The 15,050-nt window shown below is 64.9% G+C and overlaps 1 protein-coding gene across 4 annotated transcripts in view; it reads right to left on the bottom strand.

Moving 5' to 3' along the window:
- INTS1 (integrator complex subunit 1) overlaps positions 1 to 15,050 on the bottom strand; it is a 35,248-nt gene that overhangs the window by 1,717 nt on the left and 18,481 nt on the right. For 2 of the 4 annotated variants that reach the window (XM_063667181.1, XM_054494080.2), the window contains exons 23-44: positions 13,876 to 14,055; positions 13,684 to 13,788; positions 12,416 to 12,583; positions 12,206 to 12,317; positions 10,582 to 10,743; positions 9,557 to 9,703; positions 9,050 to 9,148; positions 8,533 to 8,657; positions 7,498 to 7,752; positions 6,782 to 6,941; positions 6,422 to 6,562; positions 5,795 to 5,978; positions 5,592 to 5,715; positions 4,803 to 4,927; positions 4,579 to 4,666; positions 4,259 to 4,485; positions 3,977 to 4,100; positions 2,737 to 2,870; positions 2,188 to 2,380; positions 1,586 to 1,713; positions 1,092 to 1,204; positions 293 to 406 (exon numbers count right to left, since the gene is read on the bottom strand). In XM_063667181.1, coding sequence (XP_063523251.1) covers positions 293 to 406; positions 1,092 to 1,204; positions 1,586 to 1,713; positions 2,188 to 2,380; positions 2,737 to 2,870; positions 3,977 to 4,100; positions 4,259 to 4,485; positions 4,579 to 4,666; positions 4,803 to 4,927; positions 5,592 to 5,715; positions 5,795 to 5,978; positions 6,422 to 6,562; positions 6,782 to 6,941; positions 7,498 to 7,752; positions 8,533 to 8,657; positions 9,050 to 9,148; positions 9,557 to 9,703; positions 10,582 to 10,743; positions 12,206 to 12,317; positions 12,416 to 12,583; positions 13,684 to 13,788; positions 13,876 to 14,055 — 3,208 coding nt within the window. The remainder of the gene's footprint in view (positions 1 to 292; positions 407 to 1,091; positions 1,205 to 1,585; positions 1,714 to 2,187; positions 2,381 to 2,736; positions 2,871 to 3,976; positions 4,101 to 4,258; positions 4,486 to 4,578; positions 4,667 to 4,802; positions 4,928 to 5,591; positions 5,716 to 5,794; positions 5,979 to 6,421; positions 6,563 to 6,781; positions 6,942 to 7,497; positions 7,753 to 8,532; positions 8,658 to 9,049; positions 9,149 to 9,556; positions 9,704 to 10,581; positions 10,744 to 12,205; positions 12,318 to 12,415; positions 12,584 to 13,683; positions 13,789 to 13,875; positions 14,056 to 15,050) is intronic. The other 2 variants (XM_054494081.2, XM_063667182.1) reach the window with 2 other exon arrangements.

Consider the following 15,050-nt stretch of genomic DNA (forward strand, 5'->3'; position numbering starts at 1 on the left):
GGTCCTGCCCACCTGCCTGACCTCTTCCTGCCGCACCCCCACCACCTTAGGGGGCTCCCCTGCTTTTTGCTGTGTCTGAAGCAGAGCAGCCACCTCCAGCTCCCCTGGGCCCCTGAGTTTCTAAGGCCCTCTCTGGGGTTGCTCCCCACTGTGAGGAACAGCCCACCCACCGACAGCCCAGCGTGGGCCGGGTCACGCCGAAGTCAGTGCCCAGATGGCTGCTGGCTGCTGCCTGCAGCCCCATGGGACCCAGGGAGCTGACCTGGCGTGGGTGAAGCAGGGCCTGACTCACCCTCCACCGTTTGGCCCCGGGAAAGCCGCTTCATGTAGGGGGCCATTTCGGCTGCAGTGAGAGGGGTGAACAGGGAGACGCTGACCAGGGGCAAGGAGCCGGCTGAGCTCTCCTCTGGAAGACAGCGACAGTGCTGCAGGAGGGCAGGAGCGGCAGGACGTGCCACACTGAGGCACCAGGACCTGCCCTCCCGAGAGCACAGCGGCCACTGCCCAGGCTCCCAAGGTGCCCGCACACAGCAGCGCTCCACAAATGGGGTGGAGCCAGGAGCCGGGAGCTGCCTTTGGATCCGGCGCATGCACCTCTGCGAGTCTCTCCCTGCTGGGTTTCTCGCAACGTGGGCCAGGACCCACTGGGCAAGAGACAGGACGGCCCCTTGGAACCCGGGCCTGGCACTCTTCTGGCAGCACAGGAGAGACGTGCTACGGTGCCATGTCACCTCAGGCAGGGAAAAACCAAGGACAAGCCCTGCCCAGTAGGACCAGGGGAGGCTTCCTGGAGTGGGACACCTCGGACAAGCGCTGGTGGACGGTGGATGTGCCGGGGGCGGGGGGGTGGGGAGGGCCATTTGGCGGGGCCGGGCGATGTGCCGGGGGCAGGTGTGCTGATGCTCTGTCAGGCACCAGTCAGTGCTTCGTCCCCGTGAGGTGGGCCAGGGGCCAGCCAGCAAGGTCCCAGGCTCACACAGCCCCCGTCGGGACGCCTCGGACGGCCCAGGGCTGGCTGTGCAGCTGGGAAAACCAGGCCCTGTAGGACTGTTCCGCAGCTGCTTCCAGCAGCCCCTGGCAGCCCCACTCACCCTCGCCCTCTTCGTCCAGGCCTCGGTCAGTCCTGTCGTCCCTGCTGGGCAGGCTGAGCCCTGCAAGGAGGGATTTCAGCATCACCAGGTCACTGTTGTCGAAGGACAGGTCGCTGGGGAGAGAAGATGCTTTCACCTGGGAGGAAGACACTGGCAGGCGGAAGGCTGGGTCAGGGGTCAAATTAGGGCGACATGGGAGCGCGTGGACACAGGCACACAGGAGAGGCCAGGACGCTCAGGGGGAGGGCCGGGCGGGGAAGCCACGTGTGCGTGGAACGGGACACAGAGCCAGAGAGCTGCAGGGGTGGGTTCAGACGGCTCCGGCACAGGGTGGGGCGGCCTCTGTGCCCTGGGATGAGCACCACGCTCAGCAGCCCTCCCCGGCCTCAGGAGCAGCATATCTGACACAACACGGCCTTCTCAGGAACACCCTCCAGACCCCGCTGGACCCTTGCCAGAGGCCCGAGGCTTCCCTGAAGCCCATGGGCACTCACTGGAGCGGGTCGGCGTGCTTCTGCAGGAAGGAGATGCCTGCTGGGGCGTTGTGGGTGATGTACTTATGGATGAACTGCACAAACTTGCTGATGAAGGCCGCCAGGTGGCGGGAGGACTTCCTGTAATTCTGCAAAGCAAAAGCGGCACCCTCGAGCTGCTCTGCCCCGCGGGGCCAAAACAGAGCCTGTGCTCCCATCTGCTCCCAGAGCCTCAGGGCATGGACCCCACAGCCAACGAGCCCCCTCTGCCAACCACTGGGGCGTCACAGGCCCGAGGGTGGCCAGCATGGCCTGTCAGGGTGTGGACGTGGCTGTATGGGGCGCGTGCCCAGATGGATGAGGGGCTCGAGGTGCCACAAGCAACACGCAGAGAGCAGCACGGAGGGTCTGGGCTGGGCTTCTGAAGGACGTGGGCCCCCCAGGCACATGAGGGGCATCAGGCAGGGGCTTCCCAGGGTGGGAGCTGGTCCCCAGGGCAGGTGGCCTGGCCTGGGCCCTGGCTGCAGAGGTCCTCCCAGTTCCTCCCCGGGTGGGTGAGGCAGGCCTGGGCCAGGGCAGAGGGAGCGGAAAGGAGCGCGAGGGCGGGCGGCGGGAGCACACACCAGCAGCAGGCGGATGAAGGACAGCAGGCAGTCCCACAGCGCCCCCTGGTGCTCGCTGCGGAACACGTGCGGCTGCAGCAGCTCCAGCAGGCCCAGCACGTGCAGGAAGCAGCTCAGGTGGTTCTGCTGCCGGAACTCCTGGAAGTTGAGGTGGGTGCGGCCGTGCAGGAGCGCCGCGATCATGGGCAGGTGCCTGTGGGCACGGTGAGGGCCCAGTCAGCCCCGGCCGGCGGGCTCACCTGGCGCACGTCCCCAGGAAGGCCCCACTGCCTGCCCTGGGAGCCAGACCCCGTGCTGCCCCCAACACCACCCCCCTGCCCTAGGAGGTGGGGATGAGATCGCCCCTCTCTGATGCCCACCGAGCTCCTCCCACCTGAGGCCCAGCTCAGGCCTCTGACTTCCCTGGGTCAACCTCAGCCCATGGGAACATGCTTTTTTTTGTTGTTTTTTGTCTGAAACGGAGTTTCGCTCTTGTTGCCCAGGCTGGAGAGCCACAGACCCCCCTGGTTAAACCAGCGTCTGGTGAGGGCAGGGCTTCTGGGCCAGCACCTGAGCAGCAGCAGCGGGTGCGCCACCGCCAGCTTCCGGCAGGCCATGCTGGCATCCGCCCCTCGGTTCTCCAACGCCCGGGAGTCGCTGGTGTCCGCAAGGAGCGTGATGAAGCGGTGGATGAGTCCGTCCAGCTGCAGGGAGGGGTGCTCTGAGGCCGGGGCCGCTGGCTCCCCTCACTTGCCCACCCACACTCAGCCTGGTCGCCAGCTGTGGCCGCGATCCACCGCGTGGCACGCCATGAGCAGAGGAACTGGCTCCTTATGGCTTCCGTGAGCACCTTGGGAGGAGGGCAGGCAAGCCATAGCCAGCCTCTGGGAAAACCCCACACAGAATAAAAGCAAAGCTCAACACCAAATGATACAATGAGCGGGAAACAAGCCAAAACTACACATCGGCCAGGCAGGCGCGGTGGCTCACACCTGTCATCTGTGAGGCCGAGGCAGGAAGATCACCAGAGCCCAGGAGTTCAAGACTAGCCTGGGCAACGTGGCGAGACCCCTCTCTATTTTTAAAAATACAAAAAGATTAACTGGGTGTGGTGGCACGTGCCTGTGGTCACAGCTACTCGGGAGGCTGAGGTGGGAGGCTCACTTGAGCACAAGAGGTTGAGGCTGCAGTGAGCTATGATGGTGCCGCTGCACTCCAGCCTTGGCAACAGACACCCTGCCTCAAAAACCCCCCACAAAACTGCACATCAAGTGTGATTTCAACGAATAAAATGACATATAAGTGAAAAAAACCACATGCAGAAATGATTAGAAAAAGTCAGCTGCCCTCTGTGGTACCAGCAGAAGACAGGCTGCAGGGTCCGGCCTGCGGTGGGGAAGCGGGTATGGGAGGCCCAGCCCTCCCCACAAGGGTCACTGGAGAGGAGCAGACGCAGCCGTCCACCAAGACCCGTGAACGAGTCCCCAGCAGCTGTCACTGCCCCAAACTGAACGTGACCCCACGTCCACCAGCAGGTGAACAGATAAACCAACGGCCGATCCACACAATGGCAGGCCACTCAGTGCCCACAACACCACGACTCTCCAGACTGTGCGAGCAGAGCACCCACAGGCTCCCTCGGTATAAAACTCAATACAGACAAACCCACAGGGCCACAGGGCGGCGCGGACCGGGAAGGGGCAAGAGGGGAAGCCGGCGACGGCCATGCACACGGTGGTCTCCGCCCTCCCTCCTCGCCGGGCCAGGGCACCTGGGACAGCGGCAGGGAGCAGCAGAGTTGTGCCCTCACCTTGCAGACGCTGCTGCTAGCAGCCCCTTCGCTGTGCAGTAGGACCTCAGGCACGGGCACCCGCAGCTCCGGCCGCTGTAGGTAGAGCTGCAGGAGGAGGTCTCGGCAGCGCCTGCCCAGCACACTGGAAGAGGTGGAGCGGGGCTCACCAGGCGGACGGGGCCCCAGTGACAGGGGTGGGCGGACGGGACCAGGTGTGATGGGAACCCACCCAGGGGCTGGGCCTCGACCCCCTCCATGGCTCACTCCCAGGCAGCATCTGGGGCTGGGGGGCCTGAGCACCTGTCTCCCCGCTGCTGGATGCAGCCTGACAGGTGCTCCGTCACCTTCCTGACGCTCTCATCGTCCCCACGACAGCAGCTGAGCAGCAGGGGCAGCCGGGCCTGGATGAGGCTGCAGGCGGCTGCGTCCCCATCCTGGCTCCGCGTCTCCGCCTCGGCCAAGATCAGCTCCACCAGGCTGATGAGCTCCGGGCCCTGTACCCGCAGCACCAGCTCCTCCCGCCGCTTCTGTAACGGGTGCCGACGTCAGCCCCGGAGCGCCACCCCCTCTCCCGGATGGGCCGTCCCCTCTCCCGGATGGGCCACCCTCCCAAGACCTGCCTGCGGGGTGCGCTGGTCCCGCCCCTGCCAGATGCGAGGAACGTGGATGCAGGCCCAGAGGAAGTCCAGAGAGGCGGAGGGGTCGAACCTGTGGGGAGGCACGGGTTCCAGAGCACGAGGTGTCTCGTCTCAGCGTGGGAGATACCAGTCAGAGCCGGCGCTAGGAGAGTTCTGGTGAAGGCCAGCGTGCACGCGGCCCAGGTTGGGGACAGGGAGGCGCCCACCTCTGCTCCCGGCTCTTGCCCAGCAGGACTCGGATGCACTGGTGCAGCGTGGGCCAGCTGGACTGATGCGTGAAGAGGGTCAGGAGATAGGGGCGGAACGAGGGCACTTGGGCCTGACCTTTGCCCTGCGGAGGGAGGAAGAAGCCCGGATGGCCTCACCTGGACCAATGGCAGGCTCTGCTGAGGTCAGCTGACAGCTTCCCCAATGAGCCACTCAGAGAGCCGAGGCTTGGGGCGCTGCCGGTGACACTGGCCCCGTCATGTGGTGCTGGAGAGCCCCTCCTGGTGGCTGCACAGCACCTCCCCGCCTCTTCCCACTGGAGCCATGCCGCAGAGCGGAGGTGCCCGGGGCTCCATGCAGCCTCTCTGGTGAGGCCATCCCTCCCCTGCGGAGGACATGGGGAGCCCAGCACCTGCCCTTCCTTCTCCTGGCCACAGCCCCATTCCCTTTGGGAAGATGGAGGCCCCTACATGATCTACAGGGTTTGGCAGGGCTGACCCCACACCATCCACCCACCCCATCCCTACATCTGGCTGGTCACAGTGCTGGTCCACAGGTGACTGTGACCCTGGCCTGGGTTCTGCTAGGGCCATTGGGGGACCTACCCTTCCTCTGGGCCATTGGGGGACCTACCCTTCCTCTGGGTTGCTACAGGGACACATGGCCTGAGAGCAGGGGGGGTGCTGGGGCCCCTGCAAGGCTCGCCTAGGCCAAGGATGCTGCACTTCAGGTCAGGAAGAGCCTTTACCCCAGGGTGGGTCCCCGTGCTGAAGCTGGGTGCCACCCACCTTCCTCCAGGAGAAGAGCAGCCTGTGCTGCAGGTCGGGGCAGCTGCTGACCACCTCGGGGTCCAGCATTTCCAGCCAGTCCACCAGGAGGCCTGACGAGGGCCCCAGTCGCACAGCCTCCAGGCTGCAGGGAGAAGGTGGCTCAGGGAGGGGCTGGTGCCGCCCGCCTGCCCGCCCTGGCCATGTGCAGCACCCCAGCTCACCTGCCACCATCTGCACCTGGCTTCCCCCCAGCCAGGGGCTCATCCTCCTGCAGCAGCAGGGAGCTCACCACCACAACGGGTTTACAGACTGGAAACAGGGAGGCAGCATCCGCAGTGGCAGAGAAGAGCGCGGTCAGCAGCTCCTCCAGGTGGGGGGACCTCACCTCGATCAGCCCCCGGAGGACTGTGCAAGGGACAGAGAGACATGTGGGTCACTCCCAGGTCGGGGGGGTGCCGCTGAGTGGGTGTGGGCTAGCCAGGGTGGGGTGTGGGGTTAGCGTGTGTGGGACACAAGAGCAGAGCCCAGCTGGGGCCAGAGAGTGCGGCCAGGAACGGAGAGTGTGGCCGGGGCCGGAGAGGAGAGTGCAGCAGGGGCTGGAGAGTGCGGCCGGGACCGGGGCTCACTTTGCCGGGTGCAGCAGTGATCGGGGGCCCCCCAAGGTGGAAGCTCCAACTCATTCTCAAGAGGCCCCGCCCTGAGCCATCTGGGAGGGGACCTCTGTGGGCACTTTCCGGGGACAGTGCTGAGCAGCCACTGTCTGTCCCCCACTGGGCAGCAAGAAGGAGCCTCAGGTTTGGGTCTTCCCAGGGCCCCAGTGGCCCAAACGGACGGGGCCAGGAAGGTACCTTTGCTGATCAGCTCTGGCTCCACGCTGCAGTGCTCCCCAGACCTTAGGGTGGCGATGATGGCACGGACAGTGGAGCTGACCACCTCCAGGTCCTGATGGAAGGCCAGGGCCTCAGCCAGGCGCAGGAGCCCCCCTCGCACTGTGGGAGGTCTGTGTGAGTGCCCTGTGGCTCCAGCCCTCATCCCATCGGTGTACCCCATCCAGGGAGGCCCCACAGTAGAAGGGCTCCCCTGGGTCCACACGAGTACCCACCCCCCAAGCCACTGCCCGGGCCTCGGGGTGCCAGGCAGCTTGGCCACTCTGAGTGAGCCCCCGTCCAGTGCCCCCCAGCCATCTGCCAGTCTGGCGCGGTCCTCACCATCGCTGAGCTTGCGCCCAGCTGAGGCCTGGCTGGCAAGCATCCTGAGCTGTGCCCGCAGGGGCCCGCCCTCCACGCCGGGGCTGTCCAGCCACTGCAGCATCTGCAGGAGCACCTTCAGGAAGAGCGAGGAGAAGCCGGTGTCCTGCGGCACACAGCGCTGCGGGGACAAAGTGGCACGTGGCTACCCTGGCAGACGACACACGGGGACCCAGAACCTGAAGTCCAGGGCAGGGGCCATGAGGCTGCTGAGACCTGCCGCGACCGGCACTTGGGGCCTGGCCCAACCTCATCCCGCCTCCTGCCTGAAACGGTGCCTCCCCTGCACGGGCCCAGATGACCTCACAGAGACCCTTTCAAAACCCCCCTGCTGGTGAGGGCTCCCACGCGGTTCAAAGGAAAAAATAAATACAGACACACAAGTAAAACACAGTCCCAGGCACCAGCAGATGGGGAAAGCAAGGCAGGAGCACTGAGCCTGGGTGGTGCGAACAGGCGGACGCCGCACCGCCCCCACCTTCCGTCCCGGGGGAATGTTCACTGCAAAAACGGGGCCCCACCGCCGCCACTCCCTGGGGCACTGTCCTTTCTCACTTAGAAACTGAGACCCGAGACCCACAGAGGAGCAGTCACAGGATACCTGGGCCGTCCTGCAGGAAGCAGAGCCCTCACTGCCCTCCTCCCTCCTCCCACCCGAGAGGCCCACACCCGGGCACCTGGTACTGGCAGAGCTGGCGCAGCAGTGGGCAGGCCAGGAAGTGGCTGCGGTGCATGGACATCACCAGGGCGCCGCCGTGTGGGGAGCTGAGCAGGGTGGCGAGGGCCTGCAGGACACGCACCGTGATGCCCGGCACCTCGGGGTTGCCCTGGACGATGCGGGCCAGCTCCTGGCCCAGGGCCTGCTGCAGGGCAAGGGCCACGGGGCGGGGACTGGAGCTCTGCCACCGAGGGTCCGGGCTGAGCGGGAAGATCTGGAACAGGGAAGGCCAGTGTCAGGAGGAAGCGGAGGAGGAGGAGGAGCACAGCGGAGAGGCTAAGCACCCGGTGCAGCTCCGTGCCACAACCGCGTCCCATCATGTCCCTGTTCATTTGTAGCCCCCACCTTGTGGCCTGAGTGGCCCAGGGCCCTTGAGACCTGTGATGGGGAGGGGTGAGGGACCCCAACACCCAGGAGCTGCCCCAGAGGACAAAGGTGTCCAGAGCCTGCCCAGGGACCACTAGGTTCTCCATTAGGAGGCAGTGAGGCCTGCAGGATCCCCGGCTCCAACAGCCAGACCTCAGGCCAGACCTGCAACCTCAGCTTCTGCACGCATCAAACCGGGTGCCCTGCGCAGAGGGGTGTGCAAGGATGGCAGGGAGGGTGCAGGGTGACCCCCTTCCCCAATGTTGGCCTGAGCCTCCGTCTGAGAGCATGGGGGTGTTACGTGAAAGCAGCTTGCCAGGGTCAGGCGGTCACGCGTGTAAAGGCCGCTGTGCGTGTGCAGCGTGCCAGGGTCAGGCGGTCACGCGTGTAAAGGCCACTGTGCGTGTGCAGCGTGCCAGGGTCAGGCGGTCACGCGTGTAAAGGCCGCTGTGCGTGTGCAGCTTGCCAGGGTCAGGCGGTCACGCGTGTAAAGGCCGCTGTGCGTGTGCAGCATGCCAGCGTCAGGCGGTCATGTGTGTAAAGGCCGCTGTGCGTGTGAGGCGGCAGGGGAGGCTGCACAGAGGAAGAGGGGCTGCAGGTGGAGACCCACATGCAGCAGCATCGCTACCTGGAGGAACATGCCAGCCAGGTCGTCCTCAGGGCCCAGCACCCGGAGCTGGGTCCCCGCCCGAATCCGGCCCTGGCCTATGGGCTGCTCTGGGCTGCTCTTTGGTTTGGGTGCCTCTGTGCTGTCTGCAGAGACAGGAGAACCGTCAGTGGCTGGACACTTTCTGACCAGCTTCCAGCGGTGGGAACTGTGCAAGCCATGGCAAGTCCAGCCCCGGGGACTGTCACCCAGGAGGGAGCTCAGACCTGGGCTCTGTGCTCCCCAAGGACCCCAAGTCTCGCTCAGGACCACAGGGATCTCAAGACTCTGAACAGGAAGCTGCATGCTGGCCAGAGGCAAACGCTGCCCAAAGACAGGCTGAGAGCTTCTGTGGGGGCCCCTCTCAGGTGGCATCAGCAAGTGTGCACTGCCCTGTGTGGCTGTGCAGGCCCCGTCCCCCTCCCCAGGCTGGGTCTGTGTGCCGGCCCCACCCCTCCCCAGGCTGGGTCTGTGTGCTGGCCCCACCCCTCCCCAGTACCTCGGCGGGGCGGCAGGGAGGCTGTGAGCAGGGAGTGGAAAGTCTGGCCTCCGGAGGCGCCTCGCTCATGCTGGACCTCCACCAGGTGGGCCATGTAATCTGCAAACAGTAGCAGGGTCACACTTGGGCGCGGCCAGGGGCCAGGGAGCAGGTCCTTCCCTCTCCACAGAAACCAGAGTTGGAGATGCCCCCACAGTCACCAGCGCTTCCTAAGGACTTCAGAAGCTGGGTGGGCTCAGTCAGTACTGAGGCCCCAGGAGCTCCCTCCAAGCTCAAAACACGGCCCTAGGGGGTGCCTGGACCCAGGGTTGGGGCAGGCCCAGGCCTTGGCTCCCTCCTGACTGTGCCAGCCTCACCAACACACAGCTCTAAGCCTGCCCTCGAGTGCCACCCACACCCACCCGACCTCGGATCACCCACCCGCTCGCACCCAGGCCCCAAAAGCCTGGCCGGGCTGGGGCTCGGTCAGCGTGTATGAACCCACTCCGCGGGTCCCCGGCATCTTACTCTTGTCCATGATGTTCTGCTCCAGAGTCTGGGGGTCGTGGGCCACTGCCTGGTCCAGGAACTGGAGGAGTTTGCTCATGCTGGACACGGGGATGCCAAACGACTGCACGAACAGCAGCAGCTGCTGCGGCTCCAGGTCCTGCAGGGCTGAGGGTGCACGCGCTCCGTAACGCCACCCAAAACCCGGGCAATGCGCACTCGGGACCCCACCCGAGACCTGGGGCTGCCTGTGCGCAGTGACCCCACCCACCTGAGACCCTGGGCCACGTGGGCTCAGTGACCCCACCCGAGACCTGGGGCCGCACAAGGGGGCAGCAGCTCGGGACCGCCTTGAGCCCTGGATGGCAGCTGTGTGGACCCCGTCCCCAGGGGTGGGTGGGCGCTCCAGAGGGCCTATGGTGGCACGGCGCAGTACACTTCCCAAGCTGCGCGCAGGCTGCTGTGACTATCTCCTCTCAGTGCTCAGGGCAGCGCTCTTGCCCCGAAGCCATTGGCGGCTCCCGGGGGCACACAACAGCCTAGACCCCTTGGCAGTCATGGGTTTCCAGAGCCAGCCCCACTCACTCACCAAGGTGCCCCCCATGTCTCCTCACTGTCAGCAGGCACCAGCCCTACTGACCTACGTGGGCCCAGGCCCCTTGCTCAGCCCTTGCTGGGGTCCCCAGCTGCAGCTCCCAACCCCCAAATCCTTCAGGGACCCCAGAGGCCCCACTACTTCCCCTCCTCCTCTCCAATCGCAGACCACTTTCTCTTTTTTCCATCCAGGACCTGTTTCTCACTCTAGACCCCTGAGCCTGAGAGTAAGACCCTCTCGGACGGGGCCAGCACAGGCTGCCCTAGGTCTCCTCCCAGGGTCCAGCACAGCCTGCTGTGGCCAGGATATATGATCTGCAGGATCCCCTGAGGCTACCTGGCCAGTCTTCTCCTCTGCCACAGCCGGAGGCTGCCCAGCCCCACGAGGAGCAGGCAAGGGGCCCGGGACCCCCGAGTCGGCAGCTCCCACCCGAGCCCAGCCTGGGCCGTACCGGCGTCCACCAGGCGGAGCACCTCAGAACGGATCATGCGCAGCTTCAGCCAGTCAGGAAGCAGCAGCGCCTCCTCCGACGTGTCCACCAGGAAGGCGGTGGGCAGTGGCTTCTCCTCCGGAAACCAGATGTCCAGCAGGGCCTGGAACTCGCTGTCGTCGGCTTCAGGAAGGACAACGGGTGAGCGGCCTTCAGACCTGCCAGGAGCCCAGCCCCAAGCACAGCTGGTGCCAAGGCTAGAGGCACCTCCTCTCCCGAGGGGGAAACCGAGACTTGGGAGGAGCACGGGGCTCCCGTGCTAGGTGAGCACTTGCTGTGTGTGGATGCTGTGCGTAGGTGCACGCGGGGAGGAGCACGGGGCTCCCGTGCTAGCTGAACACTTGCTGTGTGTGGATGCTGTGCGTAGGTGCACGCAGGGAGGAGCACGGGGCTCCCGTGCTAGCTGAGCACTTGCTGTGTGTGGATGCTGTGCGTCGGTGCACGCAGGGAGGAGCACGGGGCTCCCGTGCTAGGTGAGCACTTGCTGTGTGTGGATGCTGTGCGTAGGTGCACGCAGGGAGGAGCACGGGGCTCCCGTGCTAGGTGAGCACTTGCTGTGTGTGGATGTGTGCGTAGGTGCACGCAGGGAGGAGCACGGGGCTCCCGTGCTAGGTGAACACTTGCTGTGTGTGGATGTGTGCGTAGGTGCACGCAGGGAGGAGCACGGGGCTCCCGTGCTCGGTGAGCACTTGCTGTGTGTGGATGTGTGCGTAGGTGCACGCATCTGATCCTCACAGACGCTGCAGGAAGGCAAGCAGCATCACTGCCATTTTGTCTTGGCCAAGGGGACATGTGCGTGTCCCTGTCCGGCCCCTGCCCTCGGGGCTTTGCTTGGCTGAACCAGGTCCCATCCAGTTCTCTGGCTCCACAAAGCCAATGGGAAACCCCACAGGCCCAGGCCCACATAGGGCCAGCTTCCCCAGCTGCCCTTCCCAAGGGCGACGCCTGTGACTGTATCTGCCTCCCAACAGGGGTCACCACCCTGGCACCGCCCACCCACGTCCACCCGAACCCCAGCAAAAGGGTTCCACCCCTTCCCCCACTGACAGACACAATGGGGTGAACGTGGGAGCAGTTCCTGCTGTCAGCCAGGAGTAAAGGGGAAGGCGGTGGCCGCAGACGGCATGGCTGGGTAGGCGCCGGGTTCCAAACACTGTGCTGGCCAGGGCGTCCTCAGGGTCACACGCTTGGGCCCCAGGGAGAGGACCCGCTTGCCTGGCAGCCTCATGTCGCACCTCCACACGGTGAAATCCCGAGTTTGCTGCCTCCCAGGCACCACAGGCCTACACGGTTAGGCTGGGGCAGTGAGGACTCTGACCCCAGGCTGTACCAGGCCCTCCAGCTCAGAGCTCTACAGGCTGGGAGGACCCACCACGTGGGGATCTCCCACGCGTCCACCAAGTGCTCAGAGACACGCGGGACGGACTGCAGCCTCCTCTTTAGGAGAGAAGCCGGGACACAGGGTGGAAGGGCTGGGGGGCTTCCCGCCCAGAAGCAAGGCAAGGACGCGGAAGCCGCTGGGTGTGGTCAGGGCCGTGGCCCGCCTGGCACGAAGCTGCCCCTCCCGGGGCCTGTGGCGGCTCACCTCGCGGCGGGCCCAGCGTCAGCAGGATCACCATGGCATGGACCACGAGGATGTGCATGGTGGCTGTTTCTCCGCTGCTCCAGCGTAGGAAGACCTGGTCCTGAGACTCCGACTGTGGGAAAGGAGGTGGAGTCAGGGCCGTGAGGTTCGGGGACCCAGAGCCAGTGCCGAGGGCACCAAGCCGGCACCGAGCACGCCACGCAGCCTCACCCAGCTGTAGACCTCCTCGCCCTCCTTGCTCTGCCGCATGCGCCTCACGTAGCGCGAGAAGATGGACAGCAGAGCGCTCAGCACGGCGTCCGACGCGGCACTCGGGGAGAGCTTCGAGAAGAGGTGGGACATGATGGTGGAGCGCTCCACGACCAGCCGGGCCACATCCTGGTGTGTGGACAGGGAGGCGTCAGAGGCTCCGAGACAGCTCTGCTCTCCGGCCAGCTGGGGCGGCCTCGTCGCGGGCACGCCCTCACTGGGATCTTAAGCAGGGCCTGCGGCACCGCAGACCCTCACTCAGCCGCAGGCTGCCAGGGGAGATGACCAGAGCTGGGTTGGACACTCCAGGGGGGAGGGAGGACACGACTCTCACAGCCAGGGACCATGACCAGGCCCTGAAAGCGGACGCTGCTGCCCTCTGCCCGGCAGCCTCCATCTGTCCACCTATCGCTCGTTCCCTAAGGACTCGGACCATGAACTTTCACCAGGTCACAGCGCGGGTTGTGGACAAGAGGACGGTGGCGCAAAGTCAGAAGAAGCCCAGCAGAGAAGGACAGCACAGGAGAGAAGATGGGAGTCAGCGCCACACATGTGAGCTAGAGATGCTGAGGACAGCAGGCAGGTGCCCGGTGACCTGGGCCCACAGCCCAAACCCTCCTGGCGTCGGGGAGAGGGCTGATGGCTCAGATTCCACCCTGCTGTGAACAAGGCACCCTCACCCCTGCGGCTTCGCCTCTTCAGGGTCTGGGGAGTGAGGCTCCAGGGAGTGAGTGGTGACTAAGGAAGGGACACAGGTGGCCACAGAGTCATAGAGGTCCCAGCACAGAGGCCGTGACGGCCCTCCCACCCTCAATGCCTCCCTGCGGCCCAAGCCGCCGCCAGCCCAGGGCACTGCACCACTGGCCCCTTACCCTCCCCAGGGCGGGGTCTCTGTGCTGACCCCGTCCCCTCCCCAGGGCCACACTGCTGGCTGGCCCCGTCCCCTCCCCAGGGCCACACTGCTGGCTGGCCCCGTCCCCTCCCCAGGGCCACACTGCTGGCTGGCCCCGTCCCCTCCCCAGGGCCACACTGCTGGCTGGCCCCGTCCCCTCCCCAGGGCCACACTGCTGGCTGGCCCCGTCCCCTCCCCAGGGACACACTGCTGGCTGGCCCCGTCCCCTCCCCAGGGACACACTGCTGGCTGGCCCCGTCCCCTCCCCAGGGACACACTGCTGGCTGGCCCCGTCCCCTCCCCAGGGACACACTGCTGGCTGGCCCCGCTGCCTCACCAGGGCCAGGTCGCTGTGCTGGGCCTGCTCCTCCACAGGCGTGTGCTGGGACAGGTAAATTAGGTAGGCGCTAATGGTCTGGGGGTCAGTCTCCATGTGGATTGCCTGGAGGGGAGGGTGGTCTGAGTGGCACCAGGGCAGGGCTGTGGCCTTCTCATCCCTCCCCGCCGCGGCCCCGGTCAGCGCCCTCACCTGCTGCAGGGCCAGGGCTGTGGTGCTCCTGACGCTGTCGAACAGAGGCAGGCGGGGCAGGTCCCGCAGCAGCCACTGATAGCCCTGCAGCACATCTGTGTCCCCCGCATCCTCCTCCATGGGGGGCTCCTTCTCCTCCCCGTCCCGCAGGCTGCCCTCCGAAAGCACCAGCGACAAACCCTGTGGCAGACACGCATGAGCTGGGCCGGCTTTCGGCAGCGCGGGCAGGGTCTCACCCCGGCCCTGGGAGCACACGCATGGTGCCCTCAGAGCCCCGAGGAGAATGTGGCACTTGCTTCCCAGGCGAGAGGCCGCAGGTAAAAGGGAAAAACAACACTGAGCTCTTTCTGTTAAATGCTTCTGTTCAAGTTTCTGAAGCCACTCTGGACCTTCCCGTCACCAGCAAGAAAGGAACACCAGGCAGGCGGCAGGGTCCACCTTCACGTTTCACTAGCACGTCCCTCCTACGCAGGGAAGGAACTTAAAATACAGTCGGGGTGAACTGAACACTCATTTGATTTTTACTTTTCCTTTTTAAGACAGGGTCTCATTCTGTTGCCCAGGCTGGAGTGCAGTGGTGTGATCACAGCTCACTGCAGCCTCAAGTGATTCTCCCATCTCAGCCTCCCAAGTGGCTGGGACCACAGGTGCATGCTGCCACACCCAGCTCATTTTTCTCATCTTTTATTTTTTGTAGAGATGGGTATCATTATGTTGCCCAGGCTGGTCTCAAACTCCTGGGCTCAAGCGATCCTCCTGCCTCAGTTTCCCGAGTAGCTGGGAACACAGGCACACACTACCACACCCAGCTAATCTTTTCAGTTTTTGTAGAGATGGGATCTCCCTGTGTTGCCCAGGCTGGTCTCAAACTCCTGGACTCAAGTGATGCTCCCACCTCGGCCTCCCAAAGTGCTGGGATGACAAGAGCAAGCCACCGCGCCAGGCCTACTCATTTCACTTTTTTTTCATTTATTTATTTTTTTTTCTAAGATGGAGTTTCACTCTTGTTGCCCAGGCTGGAGTACAATGGCACGATCTTGGCTCACCTCAACCTCCGCCTCCCGGGTACAAGCGAGTCTCCTGCCTCAGCCTCCAGAGTACCTGGGATTACAGGCGTCCGCCACCACGCCTAGCTAATTTTTTCTATTTTTAATAGAGGCGGGGTTTCACCATGT

The sequence above is a fragment of the Pongo pygmaeus genome, chromosome 6 (assembly GCF_028885625.2).
Source record: "Pongo pygmaeus isolate AG05252 chromosome 6, NHGRI_mPonPyg2-v2.0_pri, whole genome shotgun sequence".
Taxonomy (NCBI): Eukaryota; Metazoa; Chordata; class Mammalia; order Primates; family Hominidae; genus Pongo; species Pongo pygmaeus.